General features: G+C 35.7%; 2 protein-coding genes and 1 pseudogene across 5 annotated transcripts; all 3 read left to right on the top strand.

The window, feature by feature from the left end:
- The first annotated feature begins 6,656 nt into the window (after positions 1–6,656).
- On the top strand, positions 6,657–10,515 carry LOC112100741 (probable LRR receptor-like serine/threonine-protein kinase At3g47570). 4 transcript variants are annotated; one of them, XM_024190088.1, is made up of 5 exons: positions 6,657–7,407; positions 7,548–7,766; positions 7,953–9,038; positions 9,123–9,947; positions 10,027–10,515. In XM_024190088.1, the coding sequence occupies exons 1-5, from the start codon at positions 6,762–6,764 to the stop codon at positions 10,407–10,409; spliced, it is 3,159 nt and encodes a 1,052-aa protein (XP_024045856.1). In that variant the 5' UTR covers positions 6,657–6,761; the 3' UTR covers positions 10,410–10,515. The 4 variants fall into 4 exon arrangements, with proteins under 4 accessions (XP_024045856.1, XP_024045857.1, XP_024045853.1 ...); XM_024190089.1 differs by having other exon boundaries at positions 8,313–9,947; XM_024190085.1 differs by having other exon boundaries at positions 7,953–9,947.
- A 760-nt stretch (positions 10,516–11,275) lies between these two features.
- LOC18052214 (probable LRR receptor-like serine/threonine-protein kinase At3g47570) lies at positions 11,276–15,095 on the top strand. Its single transcript, XM_024190965.1, has 4 exons — positions 11,276–11,927; positions 12,006–12,224; positions 12,547–14,547; positions 14,731–15,095. Exons 1-4 carry the CDS (start codon positions 11,279–11,281, stop codon positions 15,093–15,095), a joined length of 3,234 nt encoding a protein of 1,077 aa, XP_024046733.1. The 5' UTR covers positions 11,276–11,278.
- A 2,288-nt stretch (positions 15,096–17,383) lies between these two features.
- On the top strand, positions 17,384–21,932 carry LOC18052213 (annotated as a pseudogene).
- Positions 21,933–23,330: the final 1,398 nt, after the last annotated feature.

Below are 23,330 nucleotides of genomic sequence, written 5' to 3'. Positions count from 1 at the left end.
GCGTTTTCAAGGGGTACCTATAATCCAACTCACGTAAAAATTTATTCCAATTTTTTTAATAAAACATTTATTGAGTATTAATTTTATCAAATTTTAATCATAAGATTTAATAAAACTGTAATAAAAAGATATTTTAGAGGTGTTAGTTGAAACATGTATTGATCTTTTGTGGATTTAATTTTGAATTTAGCATGCTTTTTTTTCTCCCTTCCTTTTTTCATCTTTATTTTTTCTTCTTTTTTGCATTTGGATAGTTTTTTTTCAACAACGGTGATTAATATATACCTGTTAATATGATTCTCACAACAATCAACTCATTTTGCTATAATCTATTTAAACCACTGTATAATTGAATTAAATATTCATTGCTAGCTTGTGTGATTCAGATTTCCAAAGAAATTTGGTATTAGATTGCTCGTCATTCGTTGTTGTATCTGCGCCGAACATCAGGTAATAGATTGTTAAAAAGATGTAATCGTAATAGTGTTTTTTCCCCCTTTTTTTCCTCCTCTTAGAGTGGTAAAAGAGAGTGTTGAGGGGAATAGAACAGAAGAAAAGTTGAGCTTTGAATATGATAGTTAGCAATCAGAAATTTGCCCGCACTAAGAGCGATGAGTACAGCTCGAAAGTGACTATATAAATGGAAGGATGCTACTCCAATAAATAACTAAAGAAATTTATTCACATAATGTCGTTATTGACATATCATATGCTACAAATGAAAATTTTAATATGTAATTTAAGATATTATTTATTATTCCTCTTTAAAATATTGCCGTTATTTTATTAATCCCTTTACCCATAATAATAGGCCATTGACTCCTCGTTGATCCTCAAGACCAAGAGGACAGTTCCAGAAAATTCTCACATTTAAAATTTTCTCTTAGTAACATAGTCAAGAATAAGCTATAAACAGTTAAATAATCCAATTTAACATGCATTTAAGATATTAATGAAGCAGTGCCAAATAGAGTTGACAATTTGCGGGCTTGGGCTTGGACTTGGTCCGGGCTTTCTCAAACTCAAACTCATAGAATTGATGTTAAATCCAAACCTTGTAAAAGGTTGTCCAACTTGATCAGGCCTGGGCGAGCTCAGACCTCACTCGGGCCTTCAATAATTTTGTTAAATAAAGTTTTAATTAAGTTATAAGTTAAAAAAACACATAAATTAGGATGATCATTATTATTATTAAACAAAAAAAATTAATTGCTCCCTTGAATGGGCCTGGGCCGGTCATCTCTAAGCAAATATTTGCATTTTTTTTCTTTATTCCTTTGTCTCTTCTTCTTATTATTTATTATTATAAATTAAAATTATTTATTTTTTATCTATTAATTATATTTTTGTATTGTAATTTATGCAGAAGCTCAAGACTCATGTTTATTAAAAAGGATGTTAATCCAAAATAGAACGAGAGATTTAACTCTTTCAATTAAAAATGATTTTTTTAATTTAATTTTATTTTTTAATTAATAAATTAAAGCTCGAGCTTGGATCCACTCGAAGCATGCTTTTAATTTTTGGTCCATATCCATGATTTTATGATGCGGGTTGAGTCTCAAACCCATAGGGCTTGGCCTGCCCAAGCTTTATTGCCAACCCTAGTACCAAATATCAATAATTAAAAATTACCTTTCTTGACGACTGATGTCAAATATTGTTTTAAAGTCAATATGACTCATATTAAGCCTTTTAAAGTACTTTACTTTATTTTTACCGTATTATTTATTTTAAAGTATCATCATTTAAATGAAAAAGGTGATTTGTTTCTCTATTTTTTTAAAAAAATTGAAATAGGATATTTGGCGAATAAATGTTTAGTTGGGCATTTTGATAGAAAAGTTCTCTCATTTTAAATTTTTAGGGCCTAACATTCTTCAGTTATACATCTGATAAGAAGAATAAGAGATTATTCACTGTTGGCGACTATGTAATTGTATTATTTAAAGCACGTTTTGGGATTTTTTCCTGAATTTTTTAAGACAGAGACTTTTCCCCCCCACTTTTCTTGTTCATAATTCTCAATATTTTTTGACAAACTAACGATGTAATGTAGTGTTTTTTTAATGATTTCAATATTTCATCTTGAAAGGGAAGTTGACAAATTTAGAAGTGTTGTTAATTAATTTTTATTTCTTTTGTCCACATTTTGAATAGAAAGAATATTCTTGAAATTTTATTATGTTTTTCCCTTTTTTTGGGTTATGATTAGTATTTTACTTGACTAAAGTTTCAGAAGAATCAGAACTCAGCTAAACTCCAATCAATAAAAATGTAAAAATTTAAAATTCTATATTAAGATGTCTTTCTTTTCATAAATATTTGCAGTGAGCAAAATCAACCAATTTAATTTCATGGCGAAAATGAGTTTCCATTCTCTAATGATCCTAGCAACATTTTTACACATTTTGATGCTAAGTTGGGCGTGTTTGATCCCAGCATCACAAGTCACAACTGATCAAGAAGCTCTTCTTTAACTCAAAGGTCACATATCTTTGGACCCTCACCATTTTTTGGCACACCACTGGAACTGGTCAGGCTCCAAAAACACCTCAGCCGCCTCAGTATGCAACTAGGTTGGCGTCACTTGTGGCGTACCCCACCGCAGAGTCACCGCCCTGGGCCTACCAAACTTGAGTATCGGCGGCACCATCCCTCCACACATAGGAAACCTTTCATTTCTGGTTTCTTTAACATCAGTGGCAAAAGTTTTTATGGCACTCTTCCAAATGAGCTATGGCAGCTGCAGCGACTGAGAATCGTTGATTTGTCATCCGATATCATACCTGTCAGTCTCCCTGATGATACGTGTAATTGCTTTACGGAACCTGAATCATTTCATATCTCTTCGACGAGATTTCTTGCCAGCTTCCCTCAAGTTCGGGTGATTGCATTGTGTTGAGGAGACTGTCATTTTCTTTTAACAAAATCAGAGGATGGATTCCACAAAAAATTGGAAACTTAGCTGAATTTGCAGAATTATATCTTGATGGTAACAATTTACAAGGTAGCTTGTCTAGCTCGTTTGCATTTGCTGATGATTGGTAAATAGTCAATTATGTCATTCTTTGTAGCAAGAAAGCATTGAACAATAGTTTCCAATTTGCATGGAGATGAAGTTCCATCTACAATCTTCAACATTTCTTCTTCGAAATTGATTTATCTTGCCAACAACAGCCTATCTGGAAGTCTTCCTACTGATTTAGACTTTGGTGGCAACAACTTAACTGGTCTCGTGGCAACAACTTAGCTGGTCTCATACCTTCTGTGATCTTTAACAGCTCAAACATACAAGTGATTATACTTTATGGAAATCATTTATCAGGTCATCTTCGATCGAGCATCTACCTTCCAAATCTCGAAACTCTTTTCTTATGACAGAATAATCTGTGTGGAATAGTCCCTGATTCCATTTGCAATGCCTCCGAGGTTACTATCCTGGAACTATCGAAGAATTTATGCTCTTGCTTTATCCCCAATACATCTGGTAATTGCAGACAACTTCAGATTCTCAGCTCAATCACTTGACTACTGGATCTTCAGCTCAAGGATTAGAGTTCCTACTTTCTACTCTTCTTTAACAAATTGCAGGTACTTGAGGGTTCTGGCCATAGATACCAATCCATTAAAAAGGTATTTTTCCCAATTCTATCGGAAATCTCTCTACATCTCTTGAGAACTTTTATGCAAGATCAAATATTGTTTATACAAGATCAAATATTGTTCATGCAATTGGTGTAGTCAGCCAATTTCTCTCCAATCCAGGCAAAGAGTATTGGACAGCAGTGAAGTGGATTCTCAGATATATCAAAGAAACTTCCAAGGCATTTTTATATTTTAGTGGTGCTAAATTTATGTTACAAGCTTACACAGATGCAAATATAGTAGGAGATGTTGATTCCAAAAATTTCCTATCAGGATGTTTGCTCACCTTTGCAAGGGGAGCAGTTTCATGGCAGTCCAAACTTTAGCAGTGTATTGCCTTGTCCACCACTGAAATAGAATATTTTGCAATTACTAAAAGTTGCAAAGCAACCCTGTGAATAAAAAAATTTCCTACAAGAGTTGAATGTGAAGCAAGATAGCTATGTTATGTATTGCGACAGTCAGAGTGTCATTCACTCAGCAAAGAATTCGACATACCATTCGAAATCCAAGTATATTGATGTAAGGTATTATTGGATACAAGAAGTACTTGAGAAAAAATAGTTGCAACTTGAGAAGATACACACAATGGAGAATGAGTTAGATATGATGATAAAATCATTACCCAAGAGAAGTTGAAAAGTTGTATACAGAAAACGGCCTTGTGGTGCCCCCATATGATCTAGAGGGGGAGATTTGTTAGGTCCATCTCATTTGAGTGGCTCAAGTCCAAAGTTTTATAAATTTGTGTATTTAAATAATTAAAGAAAGATTGAGAGGCCAAATGTAATTTTACAATGAAAATAGGTTTGACAAAGGCATTATATAAAGAAGAATAAGTGGAGGCGGCATCATTATTAACAATTGCAAAAGACGAAAGAGAAAAAGAATAAAAAGACGACACAGAGAGAGAGAGAGAGAGAGAATTGTGGCGTGAGTTTAGCTTGGGGGCAATCGAAATTGGAAGGTGAATTTAATTTTGATTTTTTCTAAATTTAGAGGGTAAGTTCTTGACATCACCCTCTATAATTCTATTAATTTTTATTTTTATTTTATTCTTTTGTTGGCTATTATTTGAGATATCCACTTATTAAAAAGACATATATTAATTAGACTGTTATTGTAACCCAAAAATATTGAGATTCTTGATGTTGTTAACTTTTAGTATTATCTAAAGAAGAATTTATGTTGTATTCCCATTAATAAAGTGAAAGATTATATCAGACTAAGATCCTATGATTTTTTCCACTTTAGGTTTTCCACGTTAAAATATGTGTTTCTTTTGGTTGATTTATTAATTTGAACTTTGTTAGTTTATTTTTCTACATATTTATTTGTGGTATACATTCTATTTTAATCAGATAAAGAAGAAAAAAAAATTGTTTCCACTTATTTACAACTGCTTGTGTTCCTTTCACAACATTATGTATATACCCTCCAATTCATAATCAACTTTTAGATTCACTATGGCCTGTAAAGAATTCTATGATACACTGGTTTAATTTATATTTTTATGTGAAATCTTCAGATATTAACTTGTTGATTTGTCGTAAAGACTACAAAATAAAGAGCTAACTGAACATTTTTTTCAACCTCAAAAAAATTAAGAAAGGACTTTGGCTTGAGATGAGAACGTGTAACAATAATGTCGGTATAATATTAACGCGCACGCGCTTGATCCTTTTCGCAATCTTTAAAGCCATTAAATGAAATTCCTCCGCCAATTGCCATCACGATAAGGATGTTGATATCACAATGATAGTGGAAAATGGAAATGACCAAAAAAAAAAAAAAAAAGTCTACAAAAGTATATCGGAGATTAAATTATAAAACGATATTTAGAAATTAGGAGAGCCCAATAGAATATTTCAACTTAATAAGAACATACAACATTTAATAAGAAGATACAACCACATTAAGTTTCAACCCTCTCATCACACACTTTCAAACACACCAATTTCATATCATATATTAAAATACATCAATGCAACTCCTCATCTTTTAAAAAAGAAACAGGTTCACAAGTTTTTAAGTCACGGTCTCTTTTTAGAACTTAAAGTCTAGCTCTGGCGGTGAGGAGAGGTTCTTCAAGAGGTTTAGCTCGTGAATTTACCATTTAATTAATAGATTGACAAATGACATATAACAGTTAGAACTCAACTCTTGGAATCTTTAACATTATTGTGTATGATAGCATGATAGTATTGAAACAATAATCATAAACTTGGATTGAGAACCTCGGCTAAAATGGATTTTGGATTGAAAACAGCAGGAAACTGACCTCTCCAGGGAATTAAAAGATCCAGCTTGTTGCGTCAACCTTGGGGGGTGTTGACGCCATTAATGCACGACCATTTCTTTCTACTCATTGTATATTTGTTATTGTGTCCCCATACCAAGTAGTTGTATTACGTTAATTTGCTTGATATTATTGGTGCGGTTTGTTTTTCTAATTGCCCCATTTTGGCCGTCGACCGACCTTGTGTATATTAAATTTTTGTGTAAAAGTTTTTACTGTTTCTGTTGCGCTAGAAAATAAAATCACCATTATTATTATTCAGCTCTTACCATATCAAAGCCGGATCAAGTGCCTAGATCTTTTGGGCGATTTATTATACAAGGAGTAAGGTTATCTAATATATATTTCTGTAATTTATCGGAAAAAAAAAATCATTCAGGAAATTTGTTATAAATAACTGTATCTGAAAGTCAAGAATTCTACAAGTCGGTAGGTAATTGTCAAAATCAAATCACTGGATATCGACTTCTTATCAAGATTGTAAAGATGTTCATACAACCTTTGAATTTTCAGCTTTTAATCGACTACAGCACTAGACACTAGACCTTGACGTATTATTTACCAAGTATTGCATATGAAAAAAAAAATCATATCAATAAAAATGGATATTATAGCTAAAAGATTTTTCCACTTAACATATTTCGACATTCCCTTTTCTTTTTTTTCTTTTTTTTTTTTTGGTAAACGACATTCCCTTTTCTTTCTGTATGTTATCAACAATAAATCTTGATCTATTTATTTAAGAAGTCTCAGGATGCTTTGCCAAAGCTTCAGTCATAAATATAATTTGCAGTAAATTATACCATCCATTTCCATGGCCAAAATGAGTTTTCCGTTAGCCCCTCTAATCCTAGCAATAGTTTTACAAATTTTCATGGCTAAATTGGGTGTGTCTGCACCTAACATCGCAACTGATGCAGAAGCTCTTCTACAACTGAAAGCTCGAATATCTTTGGACCCTCACAATTTCTTTGCAAACAACTGGAACTTGTCACCCACCAACACCTCTGCCTCGGTATGCAACTGGGTTGGTGTGACTTGTAGCATTCGCCATGGCAGAGTTGCCGCCTTGAGTCTACCAAACTTGAGTCTCGGCGGCACCCTCCCTCCGCATGTGGGAAATCTGTCATTTCTTGTTTCTCTTAACATCAGTGGCAACAGTTTCTATGACACTCTTCCAAACGAGCTGTGGCACATGCGGCGACTGAAGATCATTGATTTCTCATCTAATAGCTTGTCCGGAAGTCTCCCTGGTGATATGTGTAATAGTTTTACACAACTGGAATCCTTTGATGTCTCTTCAAACAAGATAACAGGTCAGCTGCATTCAAGCTTAGGTGGTTGCAGGAAGCTCAAAAGGTTGTCATTTTCTCATAACGAAATCACAGGAAAGATTCCACAAAGTGTTGGAAACTTGACCGAGCTTACGGAATTAGATCTCGGTGGTAACAATTTAGAAGGTACGTGGTTTATAATTCTTATTCAGTAACCTTAATTTATCTTCTCAGCTAGCTGGATTGCATTAGCTGCTGATTGGTGTGGATTGTATCATTCTTTCTGGCCAGTAAGATTTAAATAATAATCTGAAGTTAATTTACAGGCGAATTTCCATCTGCCATCGTCAACATTTCTTCTTTGAAATCGATACGTCTTGACAACAACAGTCTATCTGGAAGTCTCCCTATTGATTTGTGCACTCGTCTTCCATCACTTGTACAACTTCGTTTACTCGGCAATAATATCACAGGAAGAATCCCCAACAGTATCGGAAATTGCACACTGCTACTCCATTTAGGCCTTGGTGAAAATAAGTTGACAGGTACTACCAAACTATTCTTCTAAATTCAACTGTTTTAGACTTATTGCCGCAGTTTCTTATTACATATGATTCCATTTCAATTTTAAATGCACCTGTCTTTCGTCCTGAATAATTTTTTTATTACATAAAAAGCATTTGAATGCATGCCAAAACTTAGCTGGCAAATGATTTTAACATTTGTGGCAGGGGAAATACCAAATGAAATCGGCAACCTACACAATCTCAAGATTTTAGATTTGGGTGGCAACAACATAGCTGGTCTCATACCCTCTATGATCTTTAATAACTCAAACATGGTAGCCATTTTACTTTATGGAAATCATTTATCAGGTCATCTTCCATCGAGCATCTACCTTCCAAATCTCGAAAATCTTTTCTTATGGAAGAATAATCTGAGTGGAATAATCCCTGATTCCATTTGCAATGCTTCTGAGGTTACTATTCTGGAGCTATCGTCTAATTTATTCTCTGGCCTTGTTCCCAATACGTTTGGTAATTGCGGACAACTTCAGATCCTCAACTTAAAAGATAATCATTTGACTACAGGATCTTCGGTTAAAGGACAGAGTTTCTACTTTTCTTTGACAAATTGCAGACACTTGAGAGTTCTGGGCTTAGAAATCAATCCATTAAAAGGTGTTATTCCCAATTCTATTGGAAATCTCTCTACATCTCTTGAAAACTTTTATGCAGGTTCTTCTCAACTTAGCGGCGGAATTCCTGTGGGATTTGGTAACCTAAGCAACTTGCTAGTTTTGAGCCTAGGCAATAATGAATTAGCTGGCGCTATTCCAACAGTATTGGGAAAACTGCAGAAACTCCAAGGATTGGATCTCAATTCCAATAAGTTAAAAGGATTCATCCCGACTGATCTATGTAAGTTAGAGAGATTAAATACCTTATTGTCAAATAATAACGCACTTCAAGGCCAGATACCCACTTGCCTGGCTAATTTAACTTCTCTAAGATATCTCGACTTCAGATCCAACAGCTTAAATTCCACTATACCTTCAACATTCTGGAGCCTTAAATACATCTTAGCTGTGGACTTTTCATTGAATTCGTTAAGTGGCTCTCTTCCATTAGATATTGGAAATTTGGAGGCCTTGGGAGGATTAAACTTAACAGGGAATCAGCTATCGGGTTATATACCGAGCAGCATAGGGAATCTCAAGAATCTCGATTGGCTTGCCTTAGCAAGAAATGCATTCCAAGGCCCCATTCCTCAATCATTTGGTAGCTTAATAAGCTTACAAAGTTTGGATCTCTCAGGTAACAATATTTCTGGAGAAATTCCCAAGTCCTTGGAAAAACTTTCTCATCTTGTCGATTTTAATGTGTCTTTCAATAGATTAGACGGAGAAATTCCGAGTGGCGGTCCTTTTGTTAACTTCACTGCTGATTCCTTTAAGCAAAATTATGCACTCTGTGGTTCATCTCGACTACAAGTCCCACCATGCAAAACTAGCTCCCCACATAAATCCAAAGCCACTAAGATTGTATTGAGATATATTTTACCAGCAATTGCGACAACAATGGTGGTTCTAGCTCTAGTTATCATCCTCATAAGACGCCATAAGAGGAACAAGAGTCTGCCAGAGGAGAACAAATCGTTGCATCTAGCAACACTGAGTAGAATTTCATACCATGAGCTTCAGCGAGCAACAAACGGATTTGGTGAAAGCAACTTGCTTGGTTCAGGGAGTTTCGGCAATGTGTACAAAGCGACACTTGCAAATGGGGTGAGTGTTGCAGTTAAGGTATTCAATTTGCAGGAAGATAGAGCCCTTAAAAGTTTTGATACTGAATGTGAAGTTATGCGTAGAATCCGACACCGAAATCTCATTAAAATCGTTAGCAGCTGCAGCAATCCCGGTTTCAAGGCTTTAATAATGCAGTACATGCCTCAAGGGAGCTTGGAGAAGTGGTTGTATTCTCACAACTACTCTCTGACTATCCGACAGAGGTTGGACATTATGATAGATGTTGCTTCAGCATTGGAATATCTGCATCATGGCTATTCAACACCAATTATCCACTGCGATCTGAAACCCAATAATGTTTTGTTAGATGATGATATGGTTGCACATTTGGGTGATTTTGGCATCGCCAAACTGTTGGATGGAGTTGATCCTGTCACACAAACCATGACTCTAGCAACTATTGGTTACATGGCACCAGGTGAATGTTCCATTTTTTTTAAGCATATATATTGATACTTGTATGACATTTTCTGATGATAGAAGTTTAATAAATGCAGAGTATGGATCAGAAGGAATCGTTTCCATAAGTGGAGATGTCTACAGTTTTGGCATTTTAATGATGGAAACATTCACAAGAAGAAAGCCCACAGATGAGATGTTTACGGGAGAAATGAGCTTGAAGCAGTGGGTGGCAGAGTCATTACCTGATGCAGTTACAGAAGTTGTAGATGCCAATTTGCTGAGCAGAGAAGATAAAGAAGATGCAGATGACTTTGCAGCTAAGAAGACTTGCATATCATACATAATGGGCTTGGCCTTGAAATGCTCTGCGGAAATTCCAGAGGAAAGAATTAATGTAAAAGATGCTTTGGCTGATCTCAAGAAGATTAAAAAAATGTTTCTTATGAATGTTCAACAGGCTGTCAGGTTCGATATGTGATCGTCATACTTCTATCTACTTAATTACTAATTGTAGTATTTGCTTGAGCATCCCAAACTTGACTTTGGTTTTGTATGTGTTGATTTAATGTGCAAATTTATGTGTATCAGGGATCTTTTGTACTGTTTGGTTGAATGAAATTTATTGGCACTTTTTTTTTCTCTTTAGAGAAAAATTGTCATTGACATCATAATCTGCAATAGTCAACGGGCATTCTTTAAAGCAAGTTTTGGGATTTTTTCCTGAATTTTTAAGACAGATTTTTCCCCCAACTTTTCTTGTTCATAATTCTCAATAATATTAATTACTGTTACAACAACATGGTACCCAAATGAGATTAACCTTCTTAGGGGAGAGTCTTCTAGCCAATTTTCAAGAGACATTTTGATGACAAGTGTCCTGCGAGTTCGACTGAGTAATTCTTATTTTATCCTTAAAGTTCGGTTAATTAAATATATATTTTGTCAATATACTTTCAAAATATTACAGTTATTTGTAAACTTTGGAAAATAAAAAAAAATTCACACACAAATACCACCGAACTCTATAACATTATTAACGTTTCTATTATAAAAGTAAATAAATCAAGTGTTAGAATTATGTAACAGAAATGGAGTAATATTATTTATATTTAAAAAATTAAATAAATGTTTTACCAAAAAATATTTTATTTGAACTAATAATCCTAACCCTTTGCTTAAAAGACAAAAGCTAACCAAAGTAAACGTTTGACATTACGCTTGTTAAAATCTGAAAATTCTACAATTAAAATCGGTTTCTTTTTAATGACGTGTCACCATGCATTCATATTCCTTAACAATCACGCATGCCGTTTCCCTCCTTTGCAGAAAAGCAATCAGCCCATTTTCATGGCGAAAACGAGTATTCCGTGTGGCCGTGCTCTTCTGGCGATACTTTTCATGGCTAAGTTGATGAGTATAACTGAAGCCAACATCACAACTGATGAATCAGCTCTTCTTCAGCTGAAAGCTCACATAGCTTTGGACCCTCAAAATTTCTTTGCACACAACTGGAACTTGTCAGCGACCACCAACACCTCAAGCTCAAACTCAGTATGCAATTGGGTCGGCGTCACTTGTGGTAGCCGCCATGGGAGAGTCACCGGCCTGAGCATCCCAAACTTGGGTCTTGGCGGCACCATCCCACCACACGTGGCGAATCTGTCATTTCTTGTATCTCTCAACATCAGTGGCAACCATTTCCATGGCACCCTTCCTAATGAGCTATGGCATATGCCGCGATTGAGGATCATTGATTGGTCATCCAATAGCATATCTGGCAATCTTTTTGATGATATGTGTAATGGTCTTACAGAACTTGAGTCCTTTGACGTTTCTTCAAATCAGATAACAGGGCAGCTACCTTCAAGTTTAGGTGATTGCAGCAAGTTGAAAAGATTGTCAGTGTCTTTTAACGAACTCACCGGAAGGATTCCACAGAACATTGGAAACTTAACTGAGCTTATGGAATTATACCTAAATGGTAACAATTTACAAGGTAGTCTCCCACCAGGCTTGTTTCATCATTCTTTGCTAGTTGCTTGTTTGCATCGTTCTTTATAAGTTGATTTTGCAGGGGAATTTCCACCTACCATCTTCAACGTTTCTTCTTTGAGAGTGATTGTTCTTGCAAACAACAGCCTATTCGGAAGTCTTCCTGTCGATTTGTGCCGGCGTCTTCCATCACTCCAAGAGCTTAATTTAGGTGACTGTATGACCACAGGAAGAATTCCGAAGGATATCGGGAACTGTTCTTTGCTCAATTATTTGGGTCTTGTTGATAATCTGTTGACAGGTAGCACCAAACTATCAGAGCCTTTGATTCAATGTTCCATCGATGATGTTTGATGCACAGAATTAATATGATGAATCTCTCTCAAAGCCACAGTTCTTTTTATATTCTGTTACAATTTTAAAAGAATCAACTTATATACAATTTGGGGCTGTAATTGCTGCATAAAATTTTCTATAATTATTGAAATCAATCGCTACTCCGTTTGAAGAAGCTTGATTTTCAACTTGACTAAACTTTGCCCATGTTTCTAGTTGTAGTGCCTTTTGAATATACATAAAGCATTTAAATTCATACTTGAGCTTGGTTTTGCACATTATGGCAGGGGAAATACCACATGAAATTGGCAACCTACAGAATCTGAAGCTTTTAGATTTCGGTGCCAACAACTTAACCGGTCTCATACCTTCTATAATCTTCAACAACTCAAACATAGAAGTCATTCAGCTTTACGGGAACCATTTATCGGGTAATCTTCCATCAAGCACTGGAATCAACCTTCCGAATCTCTTGAGACTTTACCTATGGGGGAATAACTTGAGTGGAGTAATCCCTAGTTCCATATGTAATGCATCCAAGCTCACTGTCCTGGAGCTATCGCGTAATTTATTCTCTGGCCTTGTTGCAAATACATTTGGGAACTGCAGACAACTTCAGATACTCAACTTAGCATATAGTCAATTGGCCACTGGATCTTTGTCTCAAGGACAGAGTTTCTTCTCTTCTTTGACAAACTGCAGATACTTAAGATATCTAGCAATACAAACAAATCCATGGAAAGGCATTCTTCCAAATTCCATTGGAAATCTCTCCAAATCTCTTGAATACTTTTATGCAGGTTCCTGTGAACTTGGCGGTGGAATTCCAGCAGAATTTGGTAACTTAAGCAACATGATAGCTCTGAGCCTTTATCAGAACCAATTGGCTAGCACTATTCCAACAACAGTGGGAAAATTGCAGAATCTTCAAGGATTGGATCTCTCATACAATAATATTCAAGGATCCATCCCATCTGAGCTATGTCAATTAGAAAGCTTAAATACTCTACTGTTACAGGGTAATGCACTTCAAAACCAGATACCCACTTGCTTGGCTAATTTAACTTCCCTAAGAGCACTCAATTTAAGCTCCAACAGGTTGAATTCCACTATACCTTCAACGTTCTGGAGCCTTGAGTATATCTTAGTGGTAGACTTTTCGCTTAATTTGCTAAGTGGCTGTCTTCCGCAAGATATTGGGAATTTGAAAGTCTTGACAGGATTATATTTATCTGGGAATCAGCTATCTTGTTCTATCCCGAGAAGCATTGGAGGTCTCAAAGATCTAACTTCACTCGCCTTAGCAAGAAATGGATTCCAAGGCTCTATTCCTGAATCAATTGGCAGCTTAATTAGCTTAGAGAGTGTGGATCTCTCTTATAACAAGCTTTCTGGAGAGATTCCCAAATCCTTGGAAGCACTTTCTCATCTTGTCTATTTTAATGTGTCTTTCAACAGACTAGAAGGAGAAATTCCAAGTGGAGGACCTTTTGTTAATTTCACAGAAGGATCTTTTATGCAGAATTATGCACTGTGTGGTTCATTGCGACTACAAGTTCAAGCATGCGAAACTAGCTCCACACAACAATCCAAATCCAGTAAGCTTCTGCGATATATTTTACCTGCAGTAGCAACAGCATTGGTAATGTTGGGTCTCATTATCATCTTCATAAGATGTTGTACGAGAAACAAAAATCTCCCAATATTGGAGAACGATTCGTTGAGTCTTGCAACTTGGAGAAGGATTTCATACCAAGAGCTTCAACGATTGACTGATGGATTTAGTGAAAGCAACTTGATTGGTGCAGGAAGTTTTGGCTCTGTGTATAAAGCAACACTACCACATGGGATGAATGTTGCAATAAAAGTATTCAATTTGCAGCTGGATGGCGCAATTAAAAGTTTTGATGCTGAATGTGAAGTTTTGCGTAGAGTTCGCCATCGGAATCTGGTTAAAATCATTAGCAGTTGCAGCAATCATGGTTTCAAGGCTTTAATACTTGAGTACATGCCTCAAGGGAGCCTGGAGAAGTGGTTGTATTCCCACAAGTACACTCTGAACATACAACAAAGGCTGGACATAATGATAGATGTCGCTTCTGCTTTGGAATATCTTCATCACGGCCATCCAACGCCAGTAATCCACTGTGATTTGAAGCCCAGCAATGTTCTATTAGATGATGACACGGTTGCACATTTGAGTGATTTTGGCATTTCCAAACTTTTAGATGGAGAAGATTCTGTCACACAGACCATGACACTGGCAACTTTTGGATATATGGCTCCAGGTGAGTTTTTTAACAGGCTCAAGTGGAATGGAACTTTTTTTGAATTATTTTTATCATTTTTATCTTTAAAATATGCTTTTAAACCAGTATGCACTTTGTAATTCCAAATATTTCTGCTGTTAGCACTATCTTGCTATAATGCCAAGATACTTTGTTTTAGTGATGATTATGTTTTACATGCAGAGTATGGATCAGAAGGTATAGTTTCAACATGCGGAGATGTCTACAGCTTTGGTATTTTAATGATAGAAACATTCACTAGAAAAAAGCCCACGGATGAAAGGTTTACAGGAGAAACGAGCTTGAAGAAGTGGGTTGGAGAGTCATTGCATCTTGCAGTCACTGAAGTTGTAGATGCCGAATTGCTGAGCAGAGAAGAAGAAGAAGGAGCTGACTATGCAGTTAAGAGGAAATGCATATCATCAATTATGAGCTTGGCCTTGAAATGCGCTACAGATATTCCCGAAGAGAGAATGAAAGTAAAGGATGCTTTGGTTGATCTTAAGAAGATCAGAACAAATTTTCTAATGGATGTTCAAGAGTTTTGATATATACTGATATGGGGTCTCTCATATTTATGTATGTACAGAGGGATCTTTCTTGCTTTCTAAGATAAGTTACAGAGTCAGAAATGGGAAGTATAAGTTTGGATACCGACAACGGTTATTAAAATAAGATTTGATAGAGCATGTACTACAAGAGCCAGTGACAAATGCACTTGTTAGTTTATCATTTGTATTTATTCGATAATCATGCTTTTTAATGAGAAAAGGTTTAAAGAAAAAAAAAAACGTATTATAGACACGTTTCCTTGGAATTAAAAATGATTTTTGTGGTTCAACTCTTTACCGATAAGAATTGACCATTTACATACTTAATTATCATTCAATTAAGATCTATTATTGGTCATAAAAGATTTTGTGATGCAGTTATTATCTTTCAGATTTTGATTTGCTGTCAAGACTGCAAATTAAAGTTTGAAAAGATAAATGGGAAAACACTCTGAGCTTACCTTCTCCTAATTAATCTTATGTCTTTTCCTTTTGGATTATGCATCCGGCCGGCCATGTTTTAATATTTATATGATTCAGATCTCGACTTGCTTCTAGAAAAATAATTTTTAAGGATTAAGGGTATTGATTTGTTATGGGATATCTTCAAGGTTAAATGTAATTAATCTTTGGTGATGATATTTCCACTCTATGATTTTTGTAAACCCACTCCACTCCTAAGAAATAATTACAATAAGTTTACAATATTTTTTTTAAAATGTAAATAAAGAAAAAGTTTGTAGATTTAATCAAATAAAATTAAATACAGCTAATGATTTTTGAGACAATTTAAAGTAATAGAATGAAGCCGAATGAAGTATTCAAATAAAACTTCTTTTAAAATAATTTTAATAGTCAAATTTATTAAGGTAAAAAAAATTAAAAGATAGATTTAATTAATTAATTATGAAAACCTTTTTTATTTGTATATTTTTAAAATATCGAGAACTTATTATAATTATTTTTTTAAAAATAGAATGAATTTACAGAAAAATAATGGAGTGGAAGCATCCTTACTGTCACGGGATGAATGTTTTGTGCAGCAAACCCGTGCGGCACTTAGACAACCTTTGACGAATATTGCAAAGTAAGCCTTGAACTTCTCGACTAGCTAAGCCTAAAGGTTTTCGAAGAGCTAGAGATAAGAGAGCAATGGAGCCGAATGAAGAGAATTGTATTACTCACAAGAAATATTACAAGAGAGCTTACAAGAATGCTTGAGTTGCTTGCTCTAAGCTTGTTGCTCAAATGCTAAATGTCATGCCCTATTTATAGGGGAGGCTTGCCAAGCTCTAGAGATTCTAAAGAATTCTACCACATGCCTAGAATTCTAGATATTTACATGAGCTAGAAATGTGTAGAGTATTCTAAATTATTTACAAGCTCAAATGTACTAGAGTTGCCTAGAACTTTTCGAAATCGAGCCAAGTTAGTACTTTTGGCCTTGTCTTGGGCTCTTGGTAGGTAATTTGGGCTAGCAACTTAGGCGGTCCGCAACATTACGCTAGTCTTTTCTTATATTGAGTTAGAGTGCGCCAAATTCAAATGCCTTACGTCCGTTCTTGACTTCCTTCAATATTTGCTTGAACCAATTAACCCATATTCACGGTGAAAATGAATTTTCCTCATGCTATCCTAACAATATTTTTACACTATTTCATGACTAAGTTGGCGTTTGTTTTTTAACTTAATGACTTAACTTAATTAATTAAGTTAATTAGAGGTGTTTGTTTTTATAACTTAATGAGACTTTTTAGATAATTTTGACTTAATAAAATAAGCCAATTGTTTTTGCTTTTTACTTAATGGAGAAATTTGAATTAAGTCAATTACTTACTAATGTCAAAAATATCCATGTGTTATAATTTATTTTTCATGTTTATCCCAAAACTCACTCATAGACATTTACCCCACATAAAAATATCTACATTTTTTCTTTCTTATATTATATACGATAAAATTTAAAATTTATGTTATTTTATATATTAAAATTCTAAAATGATTATGTATTCACTTAAATATAATTTTACTTATAAATGTTAAAATATTGTGGTATTTAATATATTATTTATTTGACATTCAAATTTAATAAAGATACAAATGTAAATGTACATATTTTCAGCTTTTTCAGTTGAAAAAAAAACAACTTAATATATATTTTCCGAGATTCAGACGAAAAAACAAACATATTATTCAGATTCAGACATTCAGATCTATTCAGAATTCAGACTAATTCAGGTCTATTTAGATTTCAGTCAAAAAAACAAACGCCACCTAAGTTGGCGATGTCTGCACCCAACATCAAAACTGATGAAGCGGCTCTTCTTCAACGGAAAGCTCACATATCTTTGGACCCTCACAATTTCTTTGCGCACAACTGGAACTTGTCAGCCACCAGTACCTCAAACTCAGTATGCAATTGGGCTCGCGTCACTTGCGGCAGCCGCCATCGCAGAGTCACTACCGTCAAACTTCCTAACATGGGGTTTGGAGGGACCATCCCACCACACGTGGGAAATCTGTCATTTCTTGTTTATCTTGACTTCAGTGGCAATAGTTTCCATGACACTATTCCAAATGAGCTGAAGCAGTTGCGAAGATTAAAGATAGTTGATCTGTCAAACAGTAGCTTGTCCGGAAGTCTCCCTGATGATTTGTGTAATATTTTTCCAGAACTTGAATCGTTTGATGTTTCTTCAAACAAGATAACAGGGCAACTTCCCTCGAGTTTAGGTGACTGTAACAAGCTCAAAAGATTGTCCATCTCAGTTAACAAAATCACTGGAACAATACCACGAACTGTTGGAAACTTAACTGAGCTAGAGAGTTGCATCTTCATGGTAACAATTTGGAAGGTATAATTCAGCCATGTTTTCTTTTATTTATTTATTGCAAGACCTGGTTGGATTAGAGATATTGAACCGTCACTATTTGTTACTTGCAAGCTTTAAATAATCTAAATTTCCAGGTGAATTTCCACCGGCCATTTTCAACGTTTCTTCTTTGAAATCTATTGTTCTTGCCGATAACAGCTTATCTGGAAGTATCCCGGTTGATTTCTGCCTTCATCTTGAAGAGCTTTATTTATACAACAATAAGTTCACGGGAAGAATTCCTAAAAACCTCGGAAACTGTACATGTTGAGATATAATTAGTAATCTAGTAAATTGAGCAAGAAGTTTGAAGGGTTATTTGATGTCATTTTGAGGGTGTTTTGGAAAAGCTCTGATACCAAATTTGTTGCTCAATTTACTAGATTACTAATTATATCTCAACACTGGTATCAGAGCAATGAACGAGGAAATGGCCACCATTGTGAAAAATAAAACTTGGGAGATGGTTAATTTGCCGAATGGAAAAGAAACAATTGGGCTGAAATGGATCTTCAAAATAAAGTACAATGAAGATGGTTCAGTTCAAAAATATAAGGCGCGGCTCGTTGCCAAAGGATACTCTCAGCTGCCTGGAGTTGATTTTACAGAAATGTTTGCTCCCGTAGCTCGAATGGAGACTATTCGAACTGTTCTTGCCTTGGCAGCTCAAATGTAATTAAATGTGTTTCAGCTAGATGTAAAATCGGCATTTCTAAATGGTGAAATTGAAGAAGAGGTTTATGTTGAGCAGCCTAAAAGATATGAAGTGAAAGCTGAAGAAAACAAAGTTTATCGACTCCGAAAAGCCTTGTATGGCTTGAAGCAAGCCCCTCGAGCGTGGAATAGCAGAATTGATAGATATTTCATTAAAAATGGATTTGACAGAAGCTCAAGCAAACCTTCTCTTTACGTCAAAAAGGAGGGTACTGATTTCCTTATTGTTTGCCTTTATGTTGATGATCTAATTTATTGTGGCACTAATCTGAAAATGGTGGAAGAGTTTAAAAAAAGCATGCTAGATGAATTTGAGATGACTGACTTGGGCTTAATGAAGTATTTTCTTGGCATTCAAGTGAAGCAAACCAAATAACCCTTCAAACTTCTTGCTCAATTTACTAGATTACTAATTATATCTCAAGAGTACATTGCTCAATTTTTTAATTCTTCGGGAAAATCAATTAACAGGTAGAAATCAGTTATTTATCGGTAGTTCCACATTCCATTTCAATTTTAAAAGCATATGCCTTTAATACAATTCGAGGATCCAATGCTTCACGTTATTTTCTTTTACTTAATTACTGAAATCAATAGGTATTCAATTTGAAGAAGCTTGATCTTCATCTTGACTGAACTCCAATTCGTGCTCTAATTATCCTACTTTTTGAATGCTCGCCAATGCGTGTGAAGTAAATGCATGACTTTTCACATTGTTGCAGGGGAAATACCACATGAAATTGGCAATCTATATAGAATTCGTTTGGGGCAGCTGCGCTGTCCTAAATTCAAGGGGAATATCCCCTATAATATAGCACAGCGCAGCTGCCCCAAAGGCACCCATAATCTGAGGTGTTAGACTTCGCTAGCAACAAGCTAACTGGTCGCATACCGTCTATGATCTTCAACAACTCAAACTTAGAATCCATTCAACTTTATGGAAACCATTTATCAGGTCATCTCCCATCAAGCATTGGTCTCTACCTTCCAAATCTCCAAGGACTAATCTTATGGGGGAATAGTCTGAGCGGAATTATCCCTAGTTCCATTTGTAATGCTTCTCAGGTCATTCTCCTGGGATTATCAGAAAATATTCTCTGGCCTTATTCCCAATACATTTGGTAATTGCAGACAACTCCAGATTCTCGACTTATCATTGAACCATTTGACCACTGGATCTTCGACTCAAGGACACAGTTTCTACACATCTTTGACAAATTGCAGATATTTGAGGCGTCTAGTCTTACAAAACAATCCATTGAAAGGCGCCCTGCCGAATTCCATGGGAAATCTCTCTACATCTCTTGAATACTTTTTTGCATCTTCCACTGAACTTCGTGGTGCAATTCCTGTAGAATTCGGTAACTTGATCAACACGATAGTTTTGAGCCTTTATAAAAATAAATTAAGCAGCACTATTCCAACAACAGTGGGAAAATTGCAGAAGCTTCAAGGATTGGATCTCTCATACAATAACATTCAAGGGCCCATCCCATCTGAGCTATGTCAATTAGAAAGCTTAAATACCCTACTGTTACCGGGTAATGCATTTCAAGGCCAGATATCCCCTTGCTTAGCTAATCTAACATCTCTAAGATATCTCAATTTAAGCTCCAACAGGTTGAATTCCACTATACCTTCAACGTTCTGGAGCCTTGAGTATATCCTAGTGGTAGACTTTTCGTTTAATTTGCTAAGTGGCTGTCTTCCGCAAGATATTGGGAATTTAAAAGTCTTGACAGGATTATATTTATCTGGGAATCAGCTATCTTGTTCTATCCCAAGCGGTATTAGTGGTCTAAAAGATCTAACTTATCTCGGTTTAGCCACAAATGGATTCGAAGGCTCTATTCCTCAATCAATGGGCAGCTTGATCAGCTTAGAGAGTTTGGATCTCTCTGATAACAAGTTTTCCGGAGTGATTCCCAAGTCCTTTGAAGCACTTTCGCATCTTAGCTTTTTGAATGTTTCTTTTAATGGACTAGAAGGAGAAATTCCGAGTGGAGGACCTTTTGTTAACTTCACTGCTGAATCGTTTATGCAAAATCTTGCACTCTGTGGTTCATCTCGACTACAAGTCCCACCTTGCAAAACTGGTTCCTCCCAACAATCCAAAGCCACTAGGCTTGTGCTGAGATATATTTTACCAGCAATTGCGACAACAATGGTGGTACTGGCTCTCATTATCATCCTCTTAAGACGCCGCAGGAGGAACAAGAGTCGGCCAACAGAGAACAATTTGTTGAATACTGCAGCATTGAGAAGGATTTCATACCTAGAGCTTCGACTAGCTACAAATGGATTTAGTGAAAGCAACTTGCTCGGTACAGGGATTTTCAGCTCTGTGTACAAAGCAACATTTGCTGATGGGATGAATGCCGCAATAAAGGTATTCAATTTTCAGGAAGATAGAGCTCTTAAAAGTTTTGATGCTGAATGTGAAGTTATGCGTAGAATTCGACACCGAAATCTTGTTAAAATATTTAGCAGTTGCAGTAATCCTGGTTTCAAGGCTTTAATACTGCAGTACATGCCTCAGGGGAGCTTGGAGAGGTGGTTGTATTCTCATAACTATCTGCTCAATATCGAACAGAGGCTGGACATAATGATAGATGTTGCTTCTGCATTGGAATATCTTCATCAAGGCTATTCAACATCAATCATCCACTGTGATCTGAAGCCCAGCAACGTTCTATTAGATGATGATATGGTTGCACATTTGGGTGATTTTGGAATCGCTAAACTATTAGATGGAGTTGATTCTATGAAACAAACCATGACTCTGGCAACTATTGGCTACATGGCACCAGGTGAATGTTCTAGTTTCTAAGCATATATATAGAAATTTCTCATGGAACTTTCTGATGACTGAAGTTTAATAAATACAGAGTATGGATCAGAAGGAATTGTTTCTACCAGTGGAGATGTCTATAGCTTTGGCATTTTAATGATGGAAACATTAACTAGAAGAAAGCCTACGGATGAGATGTTTACAGGGGAAATGTGCTTGAAGCATTGGGTCGAAGAATCATTACCTGATGCGGTTACTGACGTTATAGATGCCAATTTGCTGAGCGGAGAAGAGGAAGCTGACGTTGCAGCTAAGAAGAAGTGCATGTCATCCGTTATGAGCTTGGCATTGAAATGCTCGGCAGAAATTCCTGAGGAAAGAATGAGTATTAAAGATGCTTTGGTTGATCTCAAGAACATAAAAACAAAGTTCCTAAAAGATGTTCAACAAGCTTGATACTGCTGATGCCGCCAGCTTTGGCTGACTCAACGGGGCAAATTCGATTCTGGTAGGAAGTTGTGCTTGGTTGGCGTCAGTGTCTGTCTCTTCATGAATTAAATTTTCAGTTGCTAATACCTTAGCCACAAGTACTGTCAGAGGGGTTGGGTTAATTTGTTGTCGGAGTGGGGATGCTAGCCTTGTTGCGGCCTGCATCAGTGGTGGGTTTTTACCTTACAAATTAACAAGGAATAAGTGGCTGGTCTGGTAAAATGAAAGTAATATCGTAGTTGTATTCCGAAAGAAACTTTATGATCACTATTCAGGATATATGTATTAAAGCCAGGCGTATCACGAAGACTCATGCATAGCATTAACACCGACATCTCAATTCTGAGCTAATAATTATGCGGAACATAGAGAACTTACATGCAAGGTCAATAACCATGTAAGCATATACTTATTATCCATGAATGATGGAAAACAATAATCATGAACTTGGATTGGGGGCCGCGGCTTAATGGATTTTGATAGTGATATTCGTCTTGAACGACCGGGCCATATCCCTGTCTGATAGTGAAAATCATATCGAAAGATAGGGCATTATTAAGGAAGCACATCTCAGCTTCTTAGTCAAGGATCAGTCAAAGCAAAGAATGATTAAGGAAGCCAAATCAGCAGAGTAGTTGAGAGTGTGCCAGATTGATTGACAGCTCAGCTTAATTAGTTACACTTGTCTATTGTGCTCTGCATCTTTTATTCTGTTGTTTTCTGTTTTAGTTTTTACACAGTTAGTTAAGCTCACGAGCTTAGTATAAAAACATATTGTATTTTCTCTTTTGATTACAATGAAATACTGATAATAAAATTCAGCTCAAGAATATTTTTTTTCTCTGTAAATTTTCTTTTCTTCCAAACACTATAAGATTTTCCTTTATGGTATTAGAGCCAGATCAATATGACTAGCTCCAATAATCCAATCGTAAACACAAACACTAATTCAACAAGCTCAACCAATTTTTCATTCAACACTCCCGTGAAGCTAGATCGAGCCAATTACTTAATATGGCGATCTCAAGTATTAACTTCCATAAGAGGCAATAGACTTGAAGGTTTCATTAATGGAACAAAATCTGAACTAGAGCAGTATCTCACTCGAAGGACAGCCAATGGATCTACACAGCTGATTGAGAATCCAAAATTTATCACCTGGAAATCACAAGATCAAACACTTCTTGGCTGGCTCTTATCTTCAATAAGTAAAGGTACACTTGGTCTTGTTATTAATCTTGATAGTTCAAAGTCTGTATGAAAAACTCTTGAGAAAAAATTTGGAGTACAATCTGAAGCTAAGGTACTTCAGATCAAGTATGAAATAAACACTTTAAAGAAAGAATCAATGAATGTTGAAGACTA

Source organism: Citrus clementina, unplaced genomic scaffold (assembly GCF_000493195.1).
Source record: "Citrus clementina cultivar Clemenules unplaced genomic scaffold, Citrus_clementina_v1.0 scaffold_2, whole genome shotgun sequence".
Lineage (NCBI taxonomy): Eukaryota > Viridiplantae > Streptophyta > Magnoliopsida > Sapindales > Rutaceae > Citrus > Citrus x clementina.
Note: the sequence above shows the minus strand (reverse complement) of the source record. Positions and strands in the feature narration are given on the sequence as shown.

Bases quoted from the DNA above. Each gene is read 5' to 3' on its own strand.
- LOC112100741 (XM_024190085.1), top strand. From the start codon at position 6,762: ATGGCCAAAATGAGTTTTCCGTTAGCCCCTCTAATCCTAGCAATAGTT. The intron at 7,408-7,547 runs GTACGTGGTTTA...GTTAATTTACAG, and splicing joins CGGTGGTAACAATTTAGAAG to GCGAATTTCCATCTGCCATC. The intron at 7,767-7,952 runs GTACTACCAAAC...CATTTGTGGCAG, and splicing joins TGGTGAAAATAAGTTGACAG to GGGAAATACCAAATGAAATC.
- LOC18052214 (XM_024190965.1), top strand. From the start codon at position 11,279: ATGGCGAAAACGAGTATTCCGTGTGGCCGTGCTCTTCTGGCGATACTT. The intron at 11,928-12,005 runs GTAGTCTCCCAC...TTGATTTTGCAG, and splicing joins AAATGGTAACAATTTACAAG to GGGAATTTCCACCTACCATC. The intron at 12,225-12,546 runs GTAGCACCAAAC...ACATTATGGCAG, and splicing joins TGTTGATAATCTGTTGACAG to GGGAAATACCACATGAAATT.